At 33.7% G+C, this 24777-nt stretch overlaps 1 protein-coding gene across 1 annotated transcript in view; it reads left to right on the top strand.

Moving 5' to 3' along the window:
- The window catches only part of LOC150100281 (proton channel OtopLc-like), a 52790-nt gene that overhangs the window by 18108 nt on the left and 9905 nt on the right, over positions 1-24777 (top strand). The window contains exons 3-4 of the mRNA XM_090402930.1: positions 20928-21042; positions 22728-22995. Of these exons, the coding sequence (XP_090259056.1) occupies positions 20928-21042; positions 22728-22995 (383 nt within the window). The remainder of the gene's footprint in view (positions 1-20927; positions 21043-22727; positions 22996-24777) is intronic.

Raw genomic sequence — 24777 nt, 5'->3', positions numbered from 1 at the left:
AGTGTGAAGATTCGACAACATAAAAATCAATTCCATATTAATGTTGTTTACAAAGAAAGATTGCAAAAATATATATTCTACAACTGTTTTCAATGTAGATTGGTAGAAAATCCAATGTTAATATACGTGTTAATTTTAATAGGGTTTAAATGTAATAACATTAAAATTGTCATTTAGAACTTGGAAAATTATGGTAATTGCAACCCTATCTTGACTTTAAAATGAACTAGAATGGGAAAAAAAAATTTAATTGTTATACACATATAATGATCATGGACGTGAATAAACATTATTTTTATTATTAAACTGAGAATGAAAAAAAAAAACATTCGTGCATGTGAAATGTGTACTTATTTCTTCCCTACTGGTTGCCTAGTAACATTTCTTATAAGTGCGACCTGTTATCAGTGACAACCGGCTGATAACAAAATAGTGTACAAGCTGTGCTAGAGTTCAAAATGGTTTCTGAGAAGGACCAAATCAGATGTTAAAAAAAGGAAGGGGAAAAACACGTGCGGCATTGGATTTTCCAAGTCGTTCTAGAAACTCGGATTTTTACTTCCTCAAAATAGAAGAAACCCCTAGCCTTATAACACGCAGTTACAGACATAATGTACATATGGGCCTTAATCAGATGGTTAGCGTGGCGATTTTTAATCAATGCTTCCACACAGGGAAAACCTTCAATCTTTCATTTCAGATAAATCACATTTCAGATCAAATAAGGATGTAACTGAACTCATGGATTGTCGATTTAGATGCAATATCACGTCTATTAAAGAATCGAAGAATACGTGTAGCCATTGTAATTTATCAAAATATATTCGGAGCAGGCAATCGAAGTTAAATGCTTATTGAATCATAATCTCAGGATGTTGAATCTCAAGACACTGAGGACAACTTTTAGCAGTGTTTAAAATCGTGGCTTTCATTGGACTAGTGTTGCCGACTAATGGCGTCAGCAATGCGTAAACGTTCCAATATAGTATTTCATACTTAAGCAAATGTGCCCAACTTTTCACGTGATACTAATTTAATTAGAGATTAATATTGAATTAAAATTGTATGCAAAATCTAAATGTTTAGAAATCAGTCAGTTAGATCGTTTCAACCTCTGCAGAATGCTTGGTGTGATGCTGTGGTAATTTATTCAAGTTCGGCAAGTTCCCCGAGTGTGTTAGTTTACAATATTTTCCGAACAGTAAAGGTCATGCGGTCGTCATTCGAAACCCGTAAAACTTTATTTGCACAACCATTACAGAAATTGCATGAAGATATATGCAGGAGAATACGAAAACAATTAAAAAGACTCCGATTATTCTCAATAAATATATTTTCAACAACTCTACGTCATATTTTAATGTAAGCTACCTTACTAACTAGGGTTGCACCTCTATAATTAATTTACAATAATAATAATTATTATTGTCATCATCTGACATCTCCACGAATTTTTGGTGGGCCATCTTTGATACAAACGAAGTGGACTAGCTTGGAAACGTATTTTTAAAGTGGAAAGCTTCTTCAAATTAACTGTGTCATGCTGCCTGCCGTCAGTCGATATTTTATATTCTTTCAACAACACGCACAATCAGTTATAATAATAATAATAAAGGTTGTTTTTCCCGAGAACTCGTCACATGAGGCCTAACCTGTTCTTCCTTGTTCATTTTGCACTTCAGAATTCACACGACTCAATAAATTATCTTCTTTAAATTATCATTGCTTTCTTGTAGAAACATTTTTCTGCAAGACTTGGCGATTGTAGCTATTAACACAATAGTAGCTCTAAAGTATTTCATGTTTCAAAACAGTATGTTAATACAATCTATTCAAAAATGAAAATGTATTTTAACTCACTTTAATCTTTATAATTTTAAATATATTACATATCTATGTTTTTCTTGGTCAAGCAACAGATAGTAGATTTAATTACATTTACTTGGAATTGTAATTTTTAAGAATGACCTTTAAGACTTCTAGAGCCCTTGTGGAAATTGTATTTGCATCCATAGCGCTAGCTTCCCGAAAAAGACCGTTCTGAGTTCGATTCTAGTTGCTAACTATAAAAACATTTTCTTTCTTCGACTGGTTTCCAAGTTAGTCGATCTATGGCATGGGCAAGCGGATATCTTTCTCTCGACAACTCGGGTTTTTCATCCCATAATTCAAGAAAATCGACAGTAGGACTGACCACGAGATTGCAGTAGCTGTCCACCATACTCTTTTCCTAGAGGAAAATCGCTAATAGTCCTGGGCTAGCTATTCTGTGAATGCCTAAGTGGGATGCTCACTAGTCTTCAAAAGTTAGGCTAAATGCCTTCGTCTATTCCATGTGGAGAATAAAAGGCTTTAGGGGATAAATAAATACAAATAAATAATTTTTACAAAAAAAAAAAAAAAAAAAAAGATCTCGGGGAGAATCCAAACGAATAGATAGAGATGAATGGCTTTTCCCAAAAATATTTGAATAAAAAAAAATGAATTTTTTAAGTTACCTTTATGCTTGAAGTTGCAGTATTTCAAGTATGCTTGAAGTACTGCAACTTTTTCTGTTTTCATGATACTAAACCACCAGAAGAAGGACCATTTTCAGTATGGTTCTAGTTGCCGAACTGAGAAGCTTTTTCTTGTCATTTTGCATTTTGTTCAGCCAGTCTCCCAGGTTACTCGATTTTTGGCAAATAATTTTTTTTTCACCGAAAACTCGAATTTTTTTTAATCCAACTTCTCAGAAAAATCGACCACAGATCTTACACTAATTCAGACAGTAATATGAGTTAAAAGTTGAAGATCACGATGTGATGGAAGTTGTTTTTCAGACTCTCTCCAGGATGCGTTAAAAATCATCGGTAGCTATGACAAGCTCACCGATTTCCAAAAGTTAATTTTGGACTTAAAAAGCTACTCCTTTTGAGAATAAAAGGCACTGCAGGATTCATAGTCATTATATTTATATAATAATAAAACCCAAAGAAATGCAAAATAAAATACATTAATAAAATATATAAGATAATAATAAAATGTGCAGTTTGCAATAACATTCCCCCCCCCATCCCATTTCTCTTTATAATTGTAGCAAATGAATCTGGAACCATTTTTAGCTCTTATATTCCATAGTTTCTTATTTTATTTGTTTACTTTATTTGTTATTTTAATTTAAAATATATAATATACTGTTTCATTTCTTATCGTTTGATGTATATAACTGTGCATCGTTACGCCTAATCTGCTACTGAAATTATGTCCGCCCAAAATGGAGATAACTTGATAAATTGTAGTAAAGAATATTAAATTTCATTAATTCCATCCCGCCAAAGCGTAGTTATTACAATACTTTACATCATGTCAGATTACTCATTTTGTCACATTTTGACATTCCAAAGCACAATTGAGGCGGTCTGATAAATTATAAATTTCAAATACCAAATTTCACCAAAATCTGCCTAACCAGATTTTGTGGACTTATTTTATATACTTGCCGAACTCATGAAATGAATCTAATAACTGTTTTGTGAAACGGGCAAGTAAAATGTTTAAAAAAAAGTCGAATAAATATTTCACAGGAGTTCAGAGGAAAACTGAGACCACATTTTGTGGTCTGGAATGAGATGAGTATGTGACCAATTATGATCTGGATTCAGAATTTACAATTAATGGATCTTGATAAGTATAGGAAGTTTGGTAGTTGCTCTTTGGTTTCACAACAAATGATGATAAATATTTAAACAACTAGCGTATTCATTGGCCCATTTATTGAACTTCTCTGCATATTTTAGCCTATTAAAGCCTACTACGTAATTGTTTCTGTCAAGGAAGAAATCATTTCTTGTTTTATGCAATAATTTTTTCTTACCTACATGAAATATCTCAAGTGGTGATTACGTTCACGATGATGTCATCCAAAAATTACTTATTTTAGGAGAAGCGTAGTATACGTCAACAAAAATATAATTCATTGTCAACGAGTTCTTTTCATATCGAAGATTGAATTTCCACAAGAACATAGGTAAGATACTAAGATGAATGTATGTAAATATGTCATGGAAAGTATATTTAAGACAGTATAAGTAATTCTTAGTTTTACGAAATGAGACTATTTAAATGTTTTTATATATTTAATTTAATTTATTAATACTGGTGCCTGTATAGTCTTCTGGAAACTTGCAGGGCACTTTAATATCCAGCGGCGAACTAAGGATTAGATAAACCGAAATTTTAGCTCTAGAAAAGGAGGATATCTTGGTAGCCTTTCTCAGCCATACAGTAATCAGAGTAATGGTTGTATCGCGATCGTACAACCAACGATTTCCAAACATTCACGTCGTGACGGAATTCGAACTCTTAGCCTGTTGAATACGGTAGTATTTAAACTTCTTATGAATAAATTATAATACACAACAAATTATATATTTGTTAAATATTGATATTCTTCTTGATATTACATTTTTCACCCAAGCGTAATAAAACAAAGTTCTGAATAAGTTTTAAATTTTGAATATAAATGCAATTTTGCGGAGTTTTTTTTTTTTTTTTCAAAAATAGAAGGGAATTCTAAATTAACTTAACGGAAGTGAAGCTTCTTGTTAAATTTAAATAAAAGATTTAGGATCGCTGCGCATCACATTTATAATTCAATTAAATATTTTAATATAACATAAACGGTCGATCTAGTGGAGCGTCCTCCATCGCCATCATCGGCCAACCAACACCTCTCTTTGATTTTTTTTGAAATTACCATGATAAAACTTACTTTTGAATTTGCATGACTTCATCCGTGAATGTACCAGATCTTCCTCATCTACAAAAAGATCCAACCAGGCCTTTGCAGACATTATGCATACATACACATACACTAGTTTGAGTACGCGTGCACAAGTGGACCGAATCCTGGCGCATTTGCACATGCATGAAAATGAGAAATACATTTCAGCAACAAAAAAACGAAAGAAAAATATGGACAGTTCTTGCTGACCTTGAGGCAATCTTGCATGAGCGATCATGACAGAAGTTTCTTATTTTATGTGACTTTTCTTTGAAAAGGGTCACATAAAATAAGATAAATGAGATAAATAAGATCAATGCTGTGTGTTGGGGATAGGGATCAAGAGTAGAGTAAACTATTGATATTTTTCTTGAACTGTTGGAGTTTGTAGTCCTTCGGAAATGCTTCACAGGGGAAGCTGTTCCGCAGGACTGAGGCGGATGGAATAAACGATGACTGGAAGTAGCAGGTTCGGTGAGTATGCAGTTCGACTGTAAAAGGATGTTGAGCATTTGCTGCTCGAGTTCCTGCAGATCTGGCAGAAATGAGAGGCATAATGGATGCTAAGTTCTGCCGAACTAGGCCATGGAAATATCTGTAGAAGAGACACAACATAAACCGATCTTCTATGGGAAAGAAAGTGGCAGAAAAGAGTCTGTAAGAGACGTTATTAATCAACCATCTGTCCTTTTCTGAACAGCATTAATAAATTTTAAGCAGGTCTTAGGTGCAACACTCCAGACATAAAAGCAGTATTCCAAGGTTGGTCGGATTTGTGATTTATACAGAGTAAGTGACTGTTCGGCAGAGAAGTACTGTCTTGACCGGAAAAGGATGCTAAGTTTTTTGGAATCTGTTGATGCTATAGAAGTGATACGATTATTCCAGGAAAGGTTTGGAGTAAGAGTCAGTCCGAGACGAGAGATTTGATCTTGACTGTTGAGCTGAGCATCATCAAAAGTAAGCGGAGGAGGTCTGAGGGCTTTTTTTTACGGAAAAACAAGCAAAACTGCATTTTGAAAGTTGACTAGGCTAGGCTGTTTTCACCTCAATTAAGGATATTGTGGAGATCAGAAGAGATTTAAAGGTAATATTTTACCATTTAAAGAAATAAATTACTTGATAACAATGGAATATGGTTACGCATTGAATAGCCATGATCGTCACGAACTATCAAGCGATAGTTTTCTAGCAGAACAGTTTATTCGAGAGCATTCCGTCTTTCTTTTAAATCCTATCGCTCTATCACTTTCCCGCTTATGAGAACTCAAAATGCATGAGATGGAATTTCATCATTTTGTATTTGAGAAAACACTGTTGAATATATATTTATGGTAATAGTTTTCAAACTTTATGCAGCAAAATCCCCTTTCTTTTCATTACATAATTTTGACAGATAATTACTGTAATAAGCATTTTTATTAATCTGCATTTAATAAATTAAATACGAATTAGTATTTCATTTAATATATAAATAAGGCTAAAAGGCTAATTCATACAATTAAGGCACTGCATTGTGAACTTTTTTGTCAAAAATTGCAGCATACGTTTCATTTCTTCGTATGTCCAGTTCTGTGGGCATAGTTGATCTTTCTTGCATCGTGTAGGGACAAAGCTTACCTACAAATGAAAATGATGGGTAATAGTGAGGCCTTGCAGATCGTACTCAGAAAATACCCAATACTTTCGTGATCGAAGTAAACAAAAATTAGCAACTATTTGAATAGACTGCGGCCCAAGCTACGTATTTTGCATATATTATTTGGTTTCAGATATGAAGAAATTTCCATTGATGATGACTATTGCTTGATTTCAGGAACATATCTACTTATTCCTGTTTCATCTGTGCTCTTCTTAATACATTTTCATTGGTTGCCACATACATATAAATTTTAGGATCATGATAAGTCCTCGTCCGCGCGGTTAGCCTAGCCTAGTGGCTTTGCGCTTCGCAACCATATGCCTGGTGGATTCCCGTCCACGATGTGAGGAGTTTAAGGATCTTTCTCAGCCATAGCCAAGTTAGCCGGTCTTAGGCGTGGACAGCATGGTTTTTTCGCCAGTTTATCTGGAGTTTTTCATCCCGCAAGCAGGAAAACTGGCCCACACAGGCTACATTCATAAATACTTAATTGATTGAAGAAAAGCTTCGTATCACAAAGAAAATATTTTCTGTTTTTATTAAATATGCAAAAATAGTGTGGGGGAAGGAAGGCAACGAAAAACCACCTTGTCACTATCTCCCTAGTAATCAGCTGCAAACCTCTCAAAAGAGAGAGGAAGCCACAGTATTAGGATGAGTCTTCATATCTGCGACCTTAGGTAGATTATGAATTGATCATCTCCGTTCTGTTTTTTCTATACTATTTCCATCAACCACCGACGCTTAATTCCTAGGACTTGAAGAGCATCCCAGATAGTCGTTATTTCTGAAGACTTTTTTTTTTTTTACTGTCATTTTAAAGCTAGTTCATTTGAAAACATTTTCATGGTTGCTGTTTAACAGATTTATACACAAAACACGGACACATTTTCAATTAGTGAATAGAGAAGTCTGTTAACAATACACCGACTTTCCTTGATGACCGAGCCTCTGTAGTTCAGTTTGTATCGACAGAGTTCTTTTGGTTAGAAAGACACCTGGGTTCGAATTCCGTCTAGGACGTGAAAATCTTTATTAGGGCTTTTCAACTGAAGTCAGTTAGCCGGTTTCATACGAAGGTGGAGGGCTTTCGTTCCGCAAACACATTTGAACACAGATATCTACAGATAGAAAATACTTACCTTAGAGGGATGCAGCAGAAGAACAGCAAGTCGGCAGCATCAAATTGCTTAAAATCTAATTAGGGGACTCAACCCATCTAGAATAGAAGAGAATTGGGTGAGTAATGAGTGTATAAATGCTGTGACTAATCAAATGAAGAAAAGCTTCGTATCATAAAGAAAATATTTTCTGTTTTTATTAAATATGTAAAAATAGTGTGGGGATTATTTCTTTTAAATGTAGCTAGTCTACAATAGTTCGTAGACGCCTTAGGTGACTGCTGTACAATATTTATTTTCAGTTGCATCATCAGTGAAATGCACAACACAACGGATAATAAATCGGAATTATACGTTGAAACAAATTGCATTTTATGCTATTGTAATGCAGACTTCGTTCACACCTACCAGCCAATTTTCTCTATTCAGTTGAGTTCACCGACTCACGCTCTACTGCTTGCCACTTATTTATAGAAAGTAATCAGGTAATGATTAGATGTATTGTGGATTTCACTTTCCCGTTGCAACTCAAAACCATGGAAACGGTTCTGTTACTAGGGGACCAAAAGAGGAAATATAATAAGACAGGAAACGCAACGGTGGCATGGCATAGCATGCAATCACGAAATGGACCCTATTTATTTTGAAAAGATTTCTTCTTGTACTATAATTTATAAGGTACACGAACACACACACACACACACACACACACACACACACACACACACACACACACACACACACACACACACACACACACACACACACACACACACACACACACACACACACACACACACACACACACACACAGAGTTTCTAAAGTTAAAAAAAAAGAAAGAAAGAAATGAGTTAAATATAAATGTCATGTTGGGCACAATACCAGCAATGAGTCAATTGAATTATTAAAATGTTCATTTATATAAACGTATTTTCATTGCATTTTGCTATTACATTTTGTGTTATTCTGTAACTCTATATTTTACATCTTATTTAGCTATATTTTCAACAAAATACGAGGTGAGATCAAAGTTATTTCACACTGATCGGCAAATTATGCTACTTGCAGATAATACAAAGCCATGCAAAGTATCATTACACGTGATGTCCCTTTACGATTTACATTGTGTCAGTCAATGCACATTTCAATGAAGAGCTCATTAATATAAAATTCTGCTTCAGACTGCTACAGAAATCTTCTCAGTGAAAGGTTCTATCAGCTTGGCGCCGTAAGGAAATAAATTCGATTCAAAAATAAATGCATGATCATTAACAAAAATAGACAAACAAAACGAAGTTACTTTGCCATGACAGGCCTTTAGACCTAATATATAAAAAACTTATTTGACCTTAATGGAATATTAATTCTAATACTAATACACTAACGAGAAAACGAAGTGGAATCGGAACAATGAGAAACATGAGAGGGGAAAAAAAAAAGATGGGAGAATGCTCTCTGAAAAGAAAGTGAGAGTTTGTTGATTTAAACTCGCTCCAATGATGCTAATTTAGCGGCTGTTTTGAGCACTAATCAGCATTAGATTTGTAATATCAATTTAATTCATACTGTAAATGTGAAATTTTCACAGAAACATTTTTTTCATTTAGTGGGTTCATAACATGAAAGTGAATGAGCTTATCAAAGTGATGTAATCAGTCTTTTCTGTTTACTTTCAGGCAAAATGATAAACTACCAGAAGATGACAGACAATACACAAAAACTCCAGAATGGAGATTTAACAGCATTCATTATCTCTGGCAGTGGTGTTCCGGAAAATCGCATGATTGCATCGCCTATAGAAACTCCGAGATCAAGTTTTCTGAGCACTAGCACGAGTAAATTTACTTCGGCCTTTGACGAGACTTCTTCATCTTCTTACCTGGACAGAGGACGCTGGCAAACGAAGCATTCGCCAAAAAATTCAAAGTAGGCTCATTTCTGCAATCCTTTGCTGGGAGAAGCTTGTTCTGGTGACTGGGTTCGCTAATTTCCTGTTCACCATTTTCAATTCCAATGGCTGCTTTACCAAATGTTACCAAAATTGTTGCTTTTTACTGCGGATTCTCGTTAAATTCTATTTCTGCAATATCCATATACTTTTCTCTTTTTTTAAAAAAAAAATTTATTCTTTAGGCTTGAGTTGGAATTCGTGCGTCTCCTCATATTATGTTTGCTGGATTGGTGAACTGCTTAATCGTAGAATAAGGAGCAGACGAAAAAAAAAAAAACACATTTCTTTAATCTGAGATTTCAGTTATTTACAAGATACTCTTTACAAGAAGATATCCTTGTAAAGAGTATCTTTACAAATACAGTATGTGTTAATGTACTATCGATCTTAACTTATAGGGAAGCAATAATGTATGTGCATTATTGCACACTTTACAAAAATATTACGTACTTCATAACACACAACGACAGAAATCTGAAATTCTCAAAAACAAAAGAACAAAAATTTCCAACAAAATTTTATGGAATGTAAAAGCACAGTACTATTCATTAAGGGAAGATCGTCTACAATAAAGGTCGACAGTAATAACTAAGCTGCAAGGAAACACTCCTAAACAACAAAATAAAATATCCACTGCATGGAATATTTAAGAGATATTCCATGTTATTAATATTTTTTTTGTTGAATGGATATTCAAGATTAATCTCTCGGTTTGCATCTTTAGTCTTTCCAGACATACCTAATTTCAGGAATTATTTTGATCCACCTTATGCCTATAACACCAATCTACGTTCAATCAAAATTTAATTACTTTTGCACTATACATGACTTTTTTTTTTTTTTTTTCGGGGAAATCATATGAATGGGCATTTAGAACGCAAGGAGTAGTAGTGCTAGCATGATGGAATATGTTAGGTTTTAGGAGTTGTTGTCGTTATTTTAGATAATGAGAATCTACCATCTCTTTCTATATAACAAAATAGTTGTTCATTTCTTTGACTAAGTCGTATGTGATGTTCCCATGGCAACAGTAGATTCTACTTGCATAAGTAATGCTATGTCTCAAACAATAAAATAGGAGAACAGTCCAAGCTGGGCCTCCGTAGCTCAGTCGGTATAGATGAAGCTCTTTGGTTGGAAGGACCTGGGTTCGATTCCCGTCCGTGATGTGAGGAACAAACTTTATCTGGTCTCTTTCGACTAAAGGTGAGTTAGCCGGTGTCATACGGAGATAGAGGGTTTTCACCTGGAAACTCGGGTTTTTCGTCGCCAGAAAAGGCAAACCGGCCCCCATGAACACACACACACACACGGATTACAGTCAGGAATACTTAAAGAACGGTCCCTCCCAGCCATAGGCCTGCTATAACCGATCCGTACCTCTCCGTAAAAGGGGCTCATAGCCATTGTATCATCATACGAAATAAAAAAATAAAAGTCCAAGCTAATTCCAAAAATAAAAGTCTAAGGCGCGCTAATTCCAAATTTTGCGCTGAGTCCGCCATAAATCACAAATATACAGATCGTAATTTCATTATGAAAATCGCGTTATAATAGTTATAACGGAAAATCGAAAGAAACAGGATTCCAGTAAAATTTCAGTTCTTTTGAATAAAAAAAAAACGAAGTTATAACCGACAAAAGTTCTATTATAATAGAACTTTTGTGATGTGAATGCTGTGATGCGAAGAACTTTTATCGGGACTTTTCTGTCAAAGGTGAGTTAGTCAGTCTCATATTAGTGGGAAAGGGATTTTTTTCTTTGTGAAACTCGGGTTTTTTGTCCCTCAATACAGGCAAATTTGCTGGGCAAGGAAGGCAACGGGAAACCACCTTGTTCTATTATTATTATTATTATTATTATTCCTTAGTAAAGTAGCATCGATACCCCACCAACTAACCATTAGGTTCAGGACGATAAATTAAATCATATCGTAACCTTTGGCTGGTTTATAAACTGACATTGTATGATCTTACACAATTCTTAAAACTGGGTGTTGTGTTTGAAGGAAATCTAATATATAAAACGGAAAGTTTTTTCCCCTATTTTTCCTTTATGTTTTCGAGCTATTTGTGGTTGGTGCCTATTGTTAGTTCCTCAGTTCTTTATTTTTACTCGACTATTTTCATGTTGTAGTCTGTCGCAATAACTTACGTAACGCTAAAATACTTATAAATGACGAACCATCAGATTCGGTCTGATGTATCATTCTGAATATGTTTGCATTGTTCTAGCCTTTCGCTGTTAAGAAATAGTATTCATTGACAGAAATATAAATGTACTCTCAACGAAGTCAAGAAGTACTATCATATCCTGTACACCCCTTGAGGGTACATATCAGGAATTTGATGATGATGATGATAAAAACATTGGTTTGCTTACCTCTTGTTGTCGTTTCATTAAATTAACATTTGGGAACTGTCCTGGTGATTTTTGGGGAGCGAATGTCTCTCTCACCTCGACTCGACAAGCTATTCCTTGATAGAGAAGTTGTAGATCTGTTACTAAGCTGATAACAAACTCTTCCATGCAAATAAAACGGGCAGCTTGATACCCAATGTTTTTTAATGATATGTTAAAGATATTTTGCATCACACAAATCAAAGTGTTTCTTCTAAACATCGTCTATGGAATGCTGTAGGGAATAAACAATGATGCAGTTGAAAAATATTAAAGAGTGCTAATTATACAAGTAGCTGATGGTGAAAAATATCCCTGCAATGCTAACTTAATAATAATTTACAAGGTTTATTATTATCATCCTTATAAATATGAAAAAAAATTAAAAAAAGTGAAAGCCATATTCATATAATTTTTGAAAAAAAAAAAACTATGGTACTATGCATCAGAGAAATCGGAAACTGCTACAAGTCTAGGATAATTTATTATTATTATTATTATTATGCCCTCAATTCACATTCTTTGCTAGTGTGGAGTAGCACATACCTAAACGAGTACAACCATTCAGCACATAAAAATCTGTGCTAAATGTGATGATAATAAAAATGAAATTTTTATTACTTAAATATAAAGAGCCAATAGGCTTCATTTCGGCGATATAAACATTATTAAATTAAGGGGATATTAAATCCCACATTGTTTTAAAACCGAATAAGAAACTCAAAGATTGGTATCAGAGAGTTTCATGCCGAATATAGTATAAACTATAAAAATATCGGCGATTAATAGCGTCAGCTAATGCAAGTAGTCCCATTACGTAATACAAACGCAGGCAACTCGTGGCAAGGGTGGGTAAAGTTCTGATCGCTATTCTTGGTATTTTCCATAATGTAAAAACACATTTCCTAGGAAATGTATGCTGTTATTGCATTATGGTGGGAGGTCACTACCCAGACCGGTTTCAGCCTTTATTGAGGCTTCATCAGTGAGTAGCTAGACCAAATTAATACCAAAGGGTATAGCGAAAAAAAAAAATTATTATTATTCTACATCAATCCACAATTAACATATGATGAGTTCTACTCAATTTCTGAAATGTATTTTATGTGTATGTTTGTTAGTAGGATTGACTAGAAAAAACAAAACAAAAACATATTATTATATATTTACGACGGTTAACACATGCATAAAAATGGAATTTACTAAAACTCCAATATATTTCGTTGTCACATGGACATCTTCAAGGGGAGAAGAGATCAGTTATCTACATTTAAAATATGAATCACCAGTCAAGTTATGAGTAATCACGTAGCATATACTTACTAGCTCGTATCTCTGTCACAGCTGAGCAATATTGCACTATTAGAATTCATATGAGCAAAATTAATAGCTTCTATAATTCAAAATTAAATAACTTATTCAATAAAAATTATGAACAGTTACTAGCGATAACGTCAGTACGTGATTTAAATCTTGTGATTCATATTTTTAATGTACTTAATGATCCTCTCTGAGTGGCACTGTTCCATATAACATTGGACGAATGATATTGGAGATTTAATAAATTCTATTTTTATATATGTGTTAGTCGCCATAATAATATAATAATAGTACGTATGTTCCTTCAAAACGTCTAATTACTAGCCTCGGGATGAAAAACAGAGAGGAAAATTCCTGCCACCTTCATACGAGATCTGCTGACTCTTCAGTCGAAAAGCATTATAAAGGTTCCTGTCATAGCGACAAGATTCAAACCCGAGTCTTTTCCAACTTTTTCAAAAGACGCATATAGAGAGTTACATTGATAAGCACATCCGTGTGCCTTCTTTTTGATCTGCTTTGTGCAGCCTTCAGAAATAACAGTTCAAATTAAAAATACCGTATTTTAGAATTGCGATCAAACCGATTAAATTTCCAAAGTATTGCTTTCAAAAATTAAAATATTTCTTAATAATTATTAAAAAGTTTTCATCTTCTTTTGATTTTCTATCAAACTAGGATTAAACGAGATTTCAAAAAAATTAAGAAAAATGGAGTTCGGTTCTACGGCAACAACAGCCCAGGGAATATTTCCTTCTCTTTCTCTCTCAGGAGATTGTATTTTTGGCATACGCATCGCGTCGGATTATCATTTTATTGCGCAACTGGTTTTCGTAAAAGCCTGCCATCTATCGATAATATAATGTAATATCAGTTAGTTTTGAAAAGTGTTTGACTGGGAAATGAAATGCTAAATGAAGCAAACTTTGCTTTCAGGCGAATCAACAGGCGTTTTACAGTAAAATCTGAAATCCTTCCAACCCTCTTCTCGAATCCATATATACAAAGACGTCTAACACATTCCCCCCCCCCGATCTTTGACCTCAGTCAAAATTAAACATACTGCCTCGTGGATCTGAACTGACCTCCCCCCCCCCCTTGTCTGTTGTAATTCTTCATCCCTCCTCCCTCACACACACACACACACAAACGCTCTTCACTTTTTTCATATGTAATATGAGGTAATTATCCTTCTCCCCACATAAAAAGAAACAACTTAAGTACTGTGAACTGCTCAACTTTATCTCTGTCCATGTGTTCTGGAGTTTCCCGAGTCACAGAATTTAAGTATCCTGTTTTATTTCAAGATATGTTGCATCTTTTTATTTTTAATCGAAAAGATTTGAAGCAAACTCGAAACTTCACCACTAGAGGTCAGTAAGTTGTATCCATTCAATATCTGTTAAGCTTGTGCTTTACATCAGTGAATATGTGTGCGTGCTTTTCCCTCACTGGTTTTAGGAGACAATACCGTACCTAATCAGACCTTGAAACATGACCGTCCACATCCTCAGCATGTGCACGCGCTGTGACTGCTGACACTAATTATCTGTCGAATGCAGCAATAGAAGAGAAGGATTGTTTGCCTTACACCATTCACCTCATCTAATTCACACTGACCTTGCGCATAGCGTGGATTCCAGATGACCAGATACCACACACTAAGCGTTGGTGTGCTTGGAAAATACATTACGGCACAATTTTGTAGTTTGTTGCATTAAAGTGACGCCATAATTGGACTGCATGAGGTAAGTGTAGTCTTGGTGTTTGTAAGAGGGTGTTTTTGTCGACACCCTTCTGGAGGAGGGAGAAATAGGGCTTAACTTCCCTTTTCTGTTTTATTAACACCTACGCATAAAACTGCGCCTTATATGTACTTGCGATGATGGTAACGCCCTCTACAGTGAAATAATGGGCTGCATAGAATTTTAAACTGTAATATCTCAGTAATAATAATTTTTCACACCAAATTTGGCCGCAGATAAATCTCCATTTCCATTGTATTTCCATTTATTAGTCTCTAATATTTTGTCGTTTTTATCAGGAAAATATTCGCTTTACTCTTGCAGTTGATTTTAAATGACACATAAAGTAATCGAAGCATTAGTTTTAATTGATTTTTTTTTTTTTTTTTTTTTTGTAAAAGAATTCGCATTAGAACAAATACGGTTCAGTAGTTCGAAATTCGAAACATTCGAGCAAACATTCTCTAAAAGAATTCAGGACAAATGTGATTTAAATAAAATTTTAAATGCTCCTATGGTTGAGAAATGAATGTTTAACGCTTAAAATCTCTTGGTGTCAGTGCATTCAACAGCATCTGCTGTTGATTGTACTGGTATCGAGCTGAGTTGTTCCCGAATCAATGTACAGTGTGTGAAAGTTCCGAATTGTGGTCCTCAATGCATTTGCACCTTATATCAATATACTGTAGTTACATACAGGTTGGCTTGTTTCTAGAGAAAAAGTAAAATTCTTCTTCTATGGACAGATAGATTTATGAGAAAATCAAAAGTTCTTGTAAGATGCCTCTGTGTCTTAACGAAGTTCAGAAAACAGATTCTAATCACCTTATATACTTCTGAATAAGATTTATCCGTGAAAAGTCCCCCCCCCCCACCTCCTTCTTGTGTGCCGGTATCAAGTAGAACATCACACATGTGCTTCATCAAATTAGTCTGGCTACCTGTGCTATGTAGCGTAGCTATTTCTCGATTTCTTTCGCTTTAATGTTCAGTTACGTATAACTTCTTTTCGGAAAGTTTATCATATAAATCTTATGGCATTTCTGATTGTTAAATGTTTAAAAGTAATGATGCAAATGTTATTCAGAGATTACTAGAAACGTTTATTTATTTTTCTGAATATGTTTTCACAGGATGAACTTTTACGCAGTAACATAAATAGTTAATTTCTTTCTTTTTATTATTTGTATGTAGAAATGGTGTTTTCAGTTTGATGTACAAATATTTTCCTTCTTTTTGCTTAATAATTTATCCCCCCCCCCTAAAGAATAATTTCTCGTGAACTAATTTTAAGCATTTTTGATTAGCATTAACATTTGTAGGTACAAGAAAAGATTTCAGTTGCCGTAAATAATAATAATAATAATAATATCAGAACCATGTAGAATCTCTTGTGAGAAATGTCAGAATGAGCTATACAAAGTAAACACTGTTCACTGAAGAATATGTTTAAATACTTCCAACTTTGCTGCAAACCGCCTTACCTAGGAAGGCAAACGTTATTTCAGCATAAATTCGGTAACTATCTGTTCAGAAGAAGAGCATATTCGACCTTATAACCGGTTGACTCTTTGCCCTAGGTCAACACAAAATTGCGATATTCTTTCTACATGCATATAATAGCAGAGTTCTTTTAGCTGGTTATTGTTCTTTAATAAATTTAAAAGTTATAAATGTAAATAACATTTATCATGACACAAGTTTAAAATTTGAGCTGTGTGAATTTCATTTGCTTGATGATGTAACATCGCACAATGTTACTTAAGAATTCTGACGAGAGAAGCCCAAAAAACCACATTTGTTTGTTTTATGGATAGGATAATATAGATAATAATTTTATTATCCTTTTAGGGATTAGTATAACTTTACACACACACAATTACGTGGACAAAAATAAAAAAAAATCCTATAGCGTCTTTTAAAGGGAGTGATTATTAATAACCACTCCCTTTGGTGATTAAAAATGACATAAATGCTGTAAAGAATATCCGATTACAAAAGTTAAGCGCAAGCCAATCTACACCAGTTGGGTGTGTGGGAGGGATAATGAGTTACATATATCAGTTTCGTCTGATCAGAATGGAGTAGCAATGCATACACATAATCTGAATATTATTATTATTAATCTCAACACCGAGTTTTTCTATCTCGGACCAGATTATGGTATTGAGGTTTTCCTCCGAGTACTCAGATTTTCTCCTCAGAAATATAAAACCTGCTTCGAATTCATTTTTATAATTTATGTTTAGTTTAACACAAAAGGAAGTTAATGATTCGCAATGTTTATACACTTTTCACCCTAGATGAAATAATGTCACATGTTAAGGTAATCGGAATCCAGAGCCGGAATCCCTTTAAGAAAGATAATGTACCTTCCACCCACTCCGATATTTTTGGATAATAGTAAAAAAAAAAAAAAAATTTTTTTAAGGAAAAGGTTAAAAATGTTATTAATAACTAGCTCATTTATGTGGAAACATTCCGAAATTCTCAATTTTCTGCTTCGCAGTAAGGTTCAATAACAAACATTATCTAAAAAAAAAAAAAAAAAAATTAACATCGTGTACTGGCAAATAGTCCTTTTATCTTTTCTGATATCAGATGAAGCATTTTATTTCATCTTGGGACAAAATGTATTATTCCAGTTTGCTATATTCAATTTCAATTTCTCTTAAAATTTTATGTTTTTAGCAAAATCGCAGAATGTTTGAGTCATCAGTGTAACATACTAACAAACTTATAGTACACAAAGAATTAGCAAATTCTAAAGAATTAAAGAATGTATGATGAAATTCACATAAAAACCACTTCAGTGGTATAGATTAATCTTTTTCTCATACAAAAAATACAAAATACAAAAAATAAAAATAAATGGAGCATTTGGCACAAAAAATCACCGACTGATGAAACACTTTTGCTGCTCGTTTAATTAGCACAGGGTAGTAGTTTCATGACACACACACACACGTATAGTAGGGCTTCCTTCCCTTGACTTTCCGCCACCTACCTCGCCGCTAAGGGAGGATACATGTCATTAAGACGCGCAGTTGCCGAAGCACCATAGAAAACTTAACAATTTGGAGATTTTTTTTTTTTAACTCGAATTTCACCGGTTAGCCAACTGAAATAAATTGTATTGCTTTTGTTCAGTAAAGTAAGTGGATTCTACAGATGTATACTTCTAAAATATTTCGCAGAATATTCGAAAAATGGAACGTCGTATTTTTTCCGTTTCGAAATGAATTTTCGCAGAAACTCCAAAACTCCCACTCACTGGAAGCCAGAAGTGACTTAAAAAAAAGTTTCATGTCTGTTGTCTAGAATAAGGTTTCCATATTATCCATCCTTTAATCTAATACTAGTATATTATAGGTTTCTCGCCATTATATGGACGGGTTCACGTTAATAAAAATATTTATAGTTAGCTGACTTCCTAAAAGGTTCAGAGATTGCCACAATAATAAGTAACTTGTTTGTACGATTGCCAAAATAGAGCATCCTATATTAGCTAAAACTGACGTAGTGAACAGATACACAAGAAACAGCTCAGGAAGACCAAATAAATAGATAGAAGAACGCCGAAAAAGGTTTTGCACTCCTGCCGTATATCAGAAGTTTAGTAGATAGCATATGTTGAAATTTATGCCATAATATTATGATGGTATTTGAATATTTTATTTTTTTGATGGATATAAATGCAATCTTTGCAAAGAAAATATTTGTTTGTTGTATCAGTTTGAATATATCTTTAAAGTCACTGTTTATAGATATGAATATGTATAGTCAGTTTCCTATCTGGACAAGAATTAATTAATGATATTTTCGTTTTGTCTCTTTCATTTCAGAACGTTTCATATCTTTTTAAAGACCTAGCGAAAGACATTGATTCAGAGAATTCAGTTTATAACCTTCTGAATTTATCCTCAAGGAGGACACCATTGCTTTTTAATGTTAATATTTGAACGCGAAAAAATGTCCCGATGACATTAATGAAAGAAAAATCGTTTATTAAATTGTTGACAATAATTTTGTTATTAGCATTATGAGTGCTTAAAAATTCTTTATTTTACTTTATTAATTCTTTATTCCTTTAAGGAGCTGACTGACTATTACAATCGTTTTAAACCTATTTTTATAAGTTGACCAGAAGATGGCGCAACGAACCACTTATAAAGAGAAAATCACTTAAAAGTAGTAGCAGCAGTTGCTAACGAAAAACAGTGAGAGAGAGAGAGATTAATTAATTTTGCCTATCAGTGCAGACAACATTTATTTGTAATAAAGGATAAGGAAATGGTTATAATATCCGTGGGGATATTCTGAATAAATGCTGTTCAGATTTCTCTTAGCAGTTAGAATTGAAGGATGTCCGGGAAGATGGTTTGATGTAAAATCAGGTGGAAAGCAAGTGTGCACGCTACCTCTACTGTTATTTATCACTGTATGAATCACATTATGAAGGAAAGTGGCATTAAACACCTTCGTAATCAGAGATATTAAACCCAAATCATATTAAACTCATCTTTATGCAGTTGATGTAATGAAGAAATGACGGATGCAGATGATGTAGAAGGAACGAAGAATACATGTGATGTGATAAAGGAATGATACAGATGATGTGATGAAGAAATGGGAAATTAAATCATAACCAGAGCGATATAATTCAACTCTTTATTTTATGGAGAGTATATGCTCCTAAATAAATCCAATACAAGTTTTTCTTTTAGATTAACTAAAATAGTATACTTAGCGTCTTGAATCTGTTATGAAATTCAGTAATCAAAAGAACAAAATGGAAACAGGCAGGTACATAGAAAACATCAACTGCATTATCAATAGAGAACCAAACAAGTAAAATATTTCAGTTATTTAAGCATACTTTTTAGTGAAGATTGCAAATTAAATACGGAAATAGACAACAGAATAAGCAAAGGCAATAGAATAAACAGCAAAACAACAGAACAACCAACACAGCGCTACTGGCACTGAACGGGTATTCAATGCCAGTAGTGCCTTAAAAGACCGAAAGGTAACATATAACAACATCGGAGACCTGATAAATAACCGATTAATTTAAAAGAAAACTGTTTAGAATAAGCTTGTAATAACATAAACTTTATTTTATAGTACTATCAGAGTACGCACGGTGTGCTGTTATACCCTTGAGAAAGTATGCATGTCAGAAATTGATGAACAATGATATTTTTTCTTTCTTTATAGCAACCAGTGGCAGATTCTGGTGGAATTGTGTGTGTGGAGGGGAGTGCTATTGCCGATGATGAAATGTAACATGATCTACTTTCAATAAACTAGGCGTTTTCTTTGTCTCGTAGTCGTAGCGATGCAGAATTCTGAATCATTCCAAGATTTGGTATCTTTCAGTCATGTAGAACTGCAAGAAATACGCATCTGGAAAGAGCTGTAACATCTAGTTTTAACATAACGTATCTGTGATATGTTTTACAATACCTTTTTGATGTACACAGGTTTGTGTATATAGAAATCTCTATATACACAAATTTCTTATTTAATCTTCTACACCCTAGGAAGTAATTTGCAACTCTCTGTTTTCTTTTTCTTCTATATATATATATATATATATATATATATAAGGAAATATAATATATATATATATATATATAATAAAAACTGATTTTCTAAGTTTTTGGATGTATCAAATCATAAAGATCAATGTGCATTATGAAATTATGACCTACAATTTTTCGGTTGGAGCCTACTAATACATTATTCATCGCAGGAGTAGATAATTCTTCATCTTCCCAACGAATATTTGGTACATTTCTTTAATAAAGTTCAGAAGTAAGGATGCTTTCGTCTTAAGTTCAAAATAATAAATTTAATACTCTTCTTCATCTCATCCTGATAAGAGTGCATATCAGTTCTTATTACGTAGAACTGTCTGCTATTTTTTATAGATAATGATTAACCTAGAAACACTAATATAACCCGTTTCTTTTCAGGACCCAACAGTTCATAATTATGAGTTCGATGTATGCCCAGCTGTTAGTTGTGATGTGTATAGCGTTCTTCGTCTCGGAGATAGTGACACCTCGAGTTCCGTTATTATATTTTGAAGTGAGTTAGTTGCTGGTTAGTTTACCCTTAATGTTTTTAAGATTGTATCGAGAAACTAAATTTTAAATGAATATGTAAGCAGAGAATTAAAAAAATCACATTTATAAATGATTAGCATAATTGTTATCTTAGTGCTCGATAAATTATGTAAAATCCTGCTCACCGCGCAAAAAATACAAAATATATACTCGTCCAAGTCCCCTATCTTCATTTTTTTCCTTTTAATTATATGTCCCAATAAGTCAACTAGAATTCCATAAAATGATTATTAGTGCAGCATCTAGGTTTTCTTAAAAAGATTATGTTTATAAAATTATTTCTTATTAAATAAAAATGTTCTACGAGAGTGTAGGTCCGTGTGTGTATGTGTGTGTTTGCTTGCGTTCTTGCAAGTACTCACAGTGTCTCCCACCTAGATGGGTTGGACCAAAATAAGTTCAATGGACTTTTTGAACGCTGCTTGCCTTAAACAGAAACATTGTTTTAGTGCAAGACATTTAGTATTTCATTATTATACACGAAATATTGATTAGAAGTCCTAGGCTATATGAATTAAACGTTCTGTTATTATTATTAAAACAATAGGTTTTCTTCTTCATGAACAGATGGGGGCTAGCTTTCATTACTGTCTTCTCTAGTGGTGAATGTATTATTATTGTTTCTCTCTTCTCTCTCTCTCTCTCTCTGTGTGTGTGTGTGTATGTGTGTGTGTGTGTGTGTGTGTTCATGGGGTCGGTTTGTCTTTAGAGGAAGAAAAACCAAGTTACTGAGAAAAGAAACCCTGTTATCGCAGTACGAGACCAGCTCATTTACCTTCAATTGCAAAAAGCCTTATATAAAGGTGGTTCGCATCGTCGAGAGATACGAACCCATGAAGGTCAAACTTCGCGACAGCTTTCAGAATAAGCAATGGAGGCTCAACTTCATTCGAAAGTGGTTTATATCACGAGGGTACAGCGTTAATATGAATACCAAACTAACAAACAGCGACAGACGATTTGGCAAAAGCCCAAAGAAAGAAATATATTTATACGAGGGAGTTCTGGAAAGTTCTGATAAACATCTAGAACAAAAATTATATTAAAGCAACTGATATAACCACAAGAAAGACTCCCCCCACCCACTCGTATATAGAGAAAAATATTATTAGGCTGTCCCTTCGCCTGTACAAGAACATTAAAAGTGTTTCAAAATGCAAGTAAGAAGCTGCCAACTTAATTATCAATGGTTTTATTTAGTTTTATAAATATCTGCTGCATTTCAGTTTCAGAATGCGGAACTTCATTCAGTTGTGCTATATAAAAGCACTGCCAAATAATAAAGTCAGCTAATGATAGTTACGAGTTATTAATACATAACTTATTATTTTTCTGTTCCAAATTATGCAATTATAAGTAGCGAAAATATTAATATTCATAAAGGACTAATTTTTCTAATATTCATATTAATAAAAGAGCGTGATTAAATTGCTAAAAACATTTATTGAATGAATTAAATAAGTGAATCGCATAATTGGAAAATTGACGATGAAAGTGTTAATTACATGAAAGAGTGGAATATGTGAATCTAAAAAAAATTACACATTTTTCACTGCATGTAACATTCGTATTTATGATCATGGAAATTTTAGTAGTGGATTAGAGCATAACAGAAATGCTGATGCTGTTGTTTATTCTTTTGTGCAGGGGTTCTACTTATTCTTGTATTCAGTGAGTCTCGTGTTCCTGTTTTACATCTACGTCTTCCTTCTCAGAACCCCTAATGAAACTTCGAATGGAAACAGTAACAAGGAAGGGAAAAAAGTGACTATCCTCGAGAGTCTACGTCGTTTAGGTGACAAAAGTGCATCCCTGGAATCAGGAGAATGTCCACTGCCACAGAGATTGAAGAAAAGCAGAATTTCAGACAACGACAGAAGTCACGGAAGTCTTTTTTTAAGAATTGGGGCCATTGGTATGTTAGATATATTTTTGAAAAATATACAGTATATTGCTGTTCGACATCTAAATATTCTCATCTCGGTAAATTGAATTTACTGAGGAAGCGCGCACGCGCGCGCGCACACACACACACACACACACACACACACACACACACACACACACACACACACACAAAATCCATTCTGATTGAAGGTTGCATTTCTGCTATGGCGATTACTTATACACCATTTTGAATTGATAATAGACTAAGCCTAAGCTTATCACAGTCAAAGCCTTTAACTCTTAAACAGGGCACGGAAAAGTCGAATATCATACCTACATTTTGAATTTTTTTAAAGTTGATATGAGCCAAAAAATGTTGACCTCATATCTGTTCTTATTAAGCATATAAAAAACGGTTCTTATTAAAATATAAACAAAAAGACAGTGCTGTCTTAGAGCACGCACTTTTGCAAATTCTGATGATTAACACTTATTCAGAAATTTACTATAATTTTATTTTTAGCAAATTAGTAGAGTTAAAATGTATGTCACAAAAAGCAAACTAGTTATCATAGGACGTAAAATCACAGTTAAATCTCTGTTTTTAGTTTTAATGGAACTAGTTTCATTCTCGAAATAGAATGTAATCAATTTTATACGAACTTTACAATCACCAGGGATAACAACATTTTGCTTCCAATATATTTCATGAATCAATAATGCAGGCAGTTACTTATATTATAAGTCTATTACTTATTATGATACGTATATTCATTTTCTTTAGTCTCTTTCAATCCACTGCTGGATAGAAGCCCATCCTTAACTTTCCAGTTCTGTCTGTTTTTAGCCAATGTCCACCATCTAATGTCAAATTTTTGTAGATCATCTCTCCATCTTGTTCTTTGATGCTCTTGGTATTCACGAATGCTTAATTTTGTCCACCTTTCGTCTAGCAGTCTACTAATATGTTCAGCCCATCTCCACTTAGATGCTTTACAACACTTTACAGTATCATCTACTCGAGTTATCTCTCTCTAATTCTAGTATTTTTTTATTCTATTCCTTTTTGTTTTGTGGTGAATTCTTTCCTCCAATGCTCTTTGGGCTATATGCAACCTGTCTTACTGTTTTGTGTTGCCCATGTCTCACTTCCATAGATAAACACCGGAATAATGCATATATCAAAGAGCTTTCTTTTTTAGGCATATAAGTAAATTTCCTAACAAGTAGTTTTTATACATCAAAAAATGCTTTGTTTGCTTGTGTGATTCTTCTACTTATTTCTTTATCTTGTTTTTCCTTAAAACTAACTACTTGACCAAGGTAAATAGTCCACAATTTCAATACGATTATCTGTTAATTTTAGTTCGGTATGATCTGAATTTGTCATCAGTTTGCTTTTAATCAGATTAATCTTTAAACCTTTTTTTTTCCTGCTTTCTCTATCAAGGTCATTATTTATTAATTCACGAGCTTCTTCTTTATGATAAGCATATTATATCTATTAAATAAAAAAGTATATAAAAGAATGATGAATATAACCAAAAAAGCCAACAGTACAACCAAATAAAAAAAAAAACATCTGACCATAACATAAATGATATGCACCATCCCCTAGTAAGTTTCATCACAATTATACCTGGTATTTCTCACAAATACTGATTTGGAAGCCTCAGCAATTAATATTCATTTTTGCTTAGTAAAATAGGTGATTCCATCCATAAAACAGCGGTGCATGTGTATTCGTCAGGTCTGATATTCCATGTCAGATAATGCCAAACAGAATACCCAGTGTATCATCTGCCTTTGC

Source organism: Typopeltis vanoorti, chromosome 13 (assembly GCF_054136105.1).
Source record: "Typopeltis vanoorti isolate ZY-2024b chromosome 13, IOZ_Tvanoo_1.0, whole genome shotgun sequence".
Lineage (NCBI taxonomy): Eukaryota > Metazoa > Arthropoda > Arachnida > Uropygi > Thelyphonidae > Typopeltis > Typopeltis vanoorti.
The sequence above is the reverse complement of the archived record's forward strand: the minus strand, read 5'-3'. Positions and strand labels throughout refer to the sequence as shown.